The sequence below is a fragment of the Nuphar pumila genome, chromosome 11 (genome assembly GCF_984573655.1).
Source record: "Nuphar pumila chromosome 11, dmNupPumi1.hap1.1, whole genome shotgun sequence".
NCBI lineage: Eukaryota > Viridiplantae > Streptophyta > Magnoliopsida > Nymphaeales > Nymphaeaceae > Nuphar > Nuphar pumila.
The window spans coordinates 4,567,918-4,573,682 of NC_143259.1; the positions used below are offsets into that span (position 1 = coordinate 4,567,918).

At 39.9% G+C, this 5,765-nt stretch overlaps 1 protein-coding gene across 1 annotated transcript; it reads left to right on the forward strand.

The window, feature by feature from the left end:
• The first annotated feature begins 358 nt into the window (after positions 1-358).
• LOC149821704 (cortical cell-delineating protein-like) lies at positions 359-977 on the forward strand. Its single transcript, XM_089980827.1, has one exon. The coding sequence runs from the start codon at positions 423-425 to the stop codon at positions 819-821; it is 399 nt and encodes a 132-aa protein (XP_089836953.1). The 5' UTR covers positions 359-422; the 3' UTR covers positions 822-977.
• The last annotated feature ends 4,788 nt before the right edge of the window (positions 978-5,765 follow it).

Consider the following 5,765-nt stretch of genomic DNA (forward strand, 5'->3'; position numbering starts at 1 on the left):
GTTGATTCCTAGCAAGGCAAGGTTGGATTTGCAAAAAAAACCTATGAAAATCTCGATTTATATTAGCAAACATATTTTGCTGGTAAACATATTTCAATTTTCCTACATATACAAGTTGACATAAAAAATTATTATTTTGATCGTGCAATATCCCTCACCATGTTGCCATCTATTGGTTGTATTATGGCAACGGGACAAGCCTCCAATGGTCATGGCTGTTTCCCCCCACTAGAGATGCCAGCTATGGTCGGCCCGCCGACACCACATGGCCACCAGAATGCCAACCACCATCTATCCTTTCACTCCCATCCCCATATAAACCCCTATCCAGCAATCCCCTAACTCACCACCACAAGAGCAAGCAAAATATCCAAGCCTCTCTCTGTGTGAGTCTAGTGCATTCTCACAGAAGAAAGAGAGAGATGGCATCCAAGGTGATCCCTTCTCTGTTGATATCAATGGTCCTCATCCAGTGTGCAGCTGCTTGCTACCCTTCTTGTGTGAAACCAGTGTACCCATCACCTGTTCCGAAGCCCAGGCCTCACTACCCAGCCTACCCACATTGCCCAGTTGACACCTTGAAGCTGGGTGTGTGTGTTGACTTGCTCAATGGGTTGCTCAGCCTAGTGATTGGTCACCCCCCAAGTGGCTCTCAGTGCTGCCCTCTGATCAAAGGACTGGTTGATCTTGAGGCAGCTGCTTGCCTCTGCACTGTTGTCAAGGCCGACATCTTGGGAATCAAGCTTGACCTTGATGTCAAGCTTAGCTTGCTTGCCAACACCTGTGGTTGCAAGATCCCCGCTGGCTTCAAGTGCGCCTAGATGTGCTAGCCAAGCTCCTGCTTCATTCTTGATAGCCTAAGCTTATTTCTGGTGCAGTGTCTGTTTCAAGTGGTTATTGTTCTTTGGTGATTCCCAATATGGTTGATTACGGCATATGTAAGCAGTTCAATGAAATATTAAGAACGTTGGCGTTTCTGATTTGAACTCTATTCTCCTTTTCTGCAAAGGTCATCTAAATCTCTTTTTTTTTTAAGGGAAACAGAACTATATTGATATTAGTATAACAGTACAGCGGAGAAAAAACAAAGTTTCACGTTAGAGGTCTGGGGAGTGATGGGGGCGCAGATCAGGTCACACTGAACATGAGCGTTTTTGCTCATGAGGACATCGTGGCCGTCTGTTTGCATTTTGGATGAATGCCACGTGGTTTTGTTGACTTTTGAGCTTTTTAAAATGCAAATCGGACGGTCAAGAAGTCAGCATGAGCAAAAATGCTCATGTTCATCATGACCTGATCGCCTTCGGGAGTGATGAGGTATCACTCACCCTATCCCAAAACGATGAGTTGTGAAGCTTGATTCACAGTTTTTTTGCCCTTGAAAGAGGGGGGTTCAGGGGCTCTTCGGGGTAACAGTCGGAAAAGAGCAATAAGATTTTTCTCTGGGCAGCCGTGGCTTTTTACTCTCTTTAGTTTGAGGAGAGTTTTTTTCACGTAAATCTGTGTGTTCGATTGTTCTTGTTTCTTCGTCTTCTTGCTTGAGAATTTTCTTACACACAAAACCTGCTACCAACAAGTACAGAAAAATACAGTAAACAAAAAAGAAATCATAGATCCTGCCGATCTGCAGTCCCCAATCCAGTCCATCGAAGGATGAGGCCATTTTAGGTGCACCCTCAAGGTTAGTTCCCAATGAAGCTGGTTATAAATCCCTTCAATATCACTAGCCTTGTCTTTAAAAATGCATTGTTTTTTTTCCAGCCATAGGAGCCCCATGCTGTCAAACACCGTACCCTCAACAAAAATTTTCAATGGTCACCTTTAAAGTCAAAATGAGCAGCAGTCAAAACAAATATAGGAAAATCAATATTGTCTCAATCCATATACAAATCATCCCAAGATCAACACGTTAAGGTGCGAAAGAAACTACATTGCCAAAATCCAAGATTTGTACAAAATCTGATAGCAGGAAGAAGAAAAATTATTCTTTGACTCGGTAAGAAGCAAGAATACTATGGGTCAAATGAGATAACTGGATGGTTAGGTCACACTATCGTAACCAAGGGCTCTCAGATTTGAATCCCACGAGGTTATTGCATAACTTGCCTATTAAAAAAGGAAAAAATAAAAAAACCCTGAACACCATGTAGAGGAGGTGTTTTTTAGTATGTGGGCATTGTGAGATGATTATTTCTTATATTATCTTCAATGCTGGCCAGCAAATTTAAACCTTTGGCAAAAGCCACTTTCTTGATTATCTTCATTTTCACTTTTCAGGAGTTTAACTTTAGAGATGTGATGCCTAATTAAGAGAAAATCTATTTTATAATTTATTGCTATATGGTGGTACACTCTCTTGTTAGGTGTAGTCTTATAAGTGCAATTGGCTTTGGTTGTTCAAGTGGAACCTAGGGTGAGGGGTTAGTGACTGTGGTTGGTGCTAATGTCACCCACCATTTTTTGCGATCCAGTCTCGGCTCATTAGGTGGCATTCTGGGTGAGGGGTGGGGGTTAGTGGCTGTGGTTGGTAGGTGATATTGCTAATATTACCCACCATTTTATACTATCCACATTCTATTGAGCCTGCCCCCTGCACCGTAAACCCCAAATGGGGTCCACGACCACACTACCTTAGGTGGTATGATTCAATTTTTAAGTTGGTAAAAAAATTAGCTTATTGCAGTTTATAAAGATGAGCATGATTGTTGTCTTTGTACACCTAGCTGTGAATGGGCCAGCTTAAGGTGTTCAAGTTCGAAGCAGATCCAATGCTCGGGCTGAAGACTTATAAAGTTCTTGACCCAACACTAGGGTGCGTGGCTGACCCATGCTTGCACGACCCGAACCCTAGACCCACCTCACTCAAGTTGAAGGACATTGCGAGTTCGAGGTTAAAGCCAATGGGAACAATCCTCAATGGGCCATAACTCAATGCATGTAGGTCTAGCTCGACCAAACTAGATATTTCACATCATGTGGACCTGAAAGAATTCACGCTCACAAGCCAAAACTGGCAAAACTGTTCTATTAATGGAGGGCTTAAATCAAAGAAGCAAGAAATCACCTTATAACGAAAAAAGGTTACTATTTTACATGTGAATTTTAGGTAAAAACTATGGAAAGAAAGGATCCCACAACTTTTAATTGGGGCTGTCAAAGGATCGGGTTTGTGCCACATCAGGGTTTGCTTGAACCCACCAATAACAATAAATCGGGTTCGGGAAACCGACCCTAATCATATCTGTGATGAAAATGAATCCCAAATAATATTCGGGCCAGAAATTTTCTCGCCAAACCCGGTATTCAGATTCCGGTAGTGTCGGGTTATCCAACAAAAACCTGACCCGCATTGACAGTCCTGCCTTTAATCCTTTGGAATCAGATTTCATAGCTCATCATTGGTTTTTACTTACCAAAATGGGATTTGACATTGATTAATCTCATATAACAATCCAAACCCATTCCGATCCACTTAAATTCTAAAACCATATCTAGGCAAGCTCTATCTTGTAAACTATGTGACACTATAGATGTCTGTGTTCTCTACCAGTAAATGTTCAGTTTTTTCACACAAATTAATGGCCAATATCCACCCAGTAAGAGAAATATGCATATTGGTGTGTACATTTGTGTATAATTCAATTTGAATTCATATCATACCATACTTGGGATTTTATATATTATAAAGAGAACACTGCATAATCTTATAGTGACTTTTTGTCCTGTCTTTCCAACGCCACTCCACCTACAACCAAAGGAAGTCATGTGAGGCATCAATCAATGACCATAATAATTCAATCTAGCATTGCCCTGCATCCACTCATATACAGCAGAAGGAAGACATATATAGGCCTTGCAGTAGATGGACTCCACGAGGATGGTCAAGTGATGCTTCATATGGCTACAAATTCTGCAGAGCTGTCAATTTGTGGGATATCAGTGGAATCATGGCTCAATCCTCATGTGGGCTATGATTCTGTAATTATTTTTGGTAACTATGTGGACTTTGGATCCACACCAGCAAGTTACAGATTTTAGTTTATTGCACCCATTGGGAGATCCAGTTCTGATCTTATTGATTCCGACCGGGTTGCCCGATCCATTACCGTTTCCAAATGGATGAATGAAATGATGAAATTCCATGAGGACCAGTATTTCTTAAAAAGATTTGAGCCAAATATTTAGTTATGATACCAACTAAACCATTTAATCTGTGAATTATATTATGATCCAAATGGGGGGTTTCTTATTACATCGACCCGTTGCTTAGATGCCCATTTGTCCTTTAGAATAATGGAATGGTTGCTTTATACTAAAGCATGTAATCGCGATCGACATTTACATAGTATGAAAAATTAGATTAGATCACTATTATAGCCGAGGGTCTCAGTTTTGAATCCCTTGGGTATCCCCTAGTTTGCCTATCAAGAATAATGCTTGAGCATCTTCCAAAAAAGTGATTGATCAGTTACAAGAACAAGCATATAATTGTTAAGATTAACTGTCATAAGTGATATTTCTGGTTTTAAATTGTTATTAATCTCACGGAGTTACTAGTACTAGAAAATCCTAAATCCTAGATTTCTAAGTAATTTTGCTAGCTCAGCCTTCTTATGAGATATGCTTTCATATATATTGGGGAAGGTGTGGGAGGATTTGCACATGAAAAGTGCGGCAGTTGGCACGAAAAACTATGGCTCACTTGTATCCGCATGGCACTTTCCTATCATGATGATTTGGTGTTTGTTTTACTGAAAGGGAAGGAACAAGACACCATTTGAACAAATTTTCATGAAAATTGCATGAAACAATCAGGCTTTTAGTGTACTAATGAAATAAGTGTTTCACCATTTGTGAATATGTGGATCTGATGAGTTTTGACAAAGACGGGGTTTCACTAGATCTAGATTTTGTTGTAGAAGTTTAGATCCTTAGATTTTTGAAAACAAAAATAAGGGTTTTCACGGAAAAAAATTTGTTTTTAGAAAATAGATGGGTCCAAAATCGGATCTAAATTTAGGATGATTGTGTGATTCATTCTACAAGGTCACTTGTCTTTCCTCCTCGGTTGAGTAGTGATCAGTCGAACCAAAAACTTTTGATCTTCGTTTTTGTAGCGATGGTATTGTGAAAGCTTGTACCTCGTACATGATCCTATAAAAAAAGTCTAGCTCGATGGTGAGAGCCACAAACACTCCAACAAAACACGAAAAATATATATATATGAAACGTTAGGGCTATCAAAACTTAGAAAAACACATTAAGTAAATCTAATTAAAACCAAACTAAATATCACCTCGATCTTAGGTGGCCCTTTCTATGTTTGACGAGTGCAGGGACATAAGCAACACTTCAGCTAGGTACATACTCCAAATGGGTGTGAGATTGGGGATCTAGATCCTAAACTAAGCTTGATGTGGGCTTAAACTAAGCTAGGTTTGCTAGACTAGGTTGGCTAGGCTAGGTTATTCAAGGATTTCAGTAGAGTAAGGGTGTGCTAAGGAGACAAAAGCTATATCTAAAATAAGAGGTGTGCCCCTCATTTATAGTTCTTCTGCCAGATACGTTTCCAACATATTCAAGATTCAAAACTCTGGACCTCGTTCAAATTGAGATTGACAACTCCTGTTAGGTTGTTTTCTAATGAAAAACTGAGATTTTTCCAAGGCCGTGCTACCTTGGATAAAGGTTTTATTTTTGTAAAGGGGTTATGGATTTAAAATATTCTGTTTTAAGTTTGGAAGGTGAGTGAGAGGGGATATAGA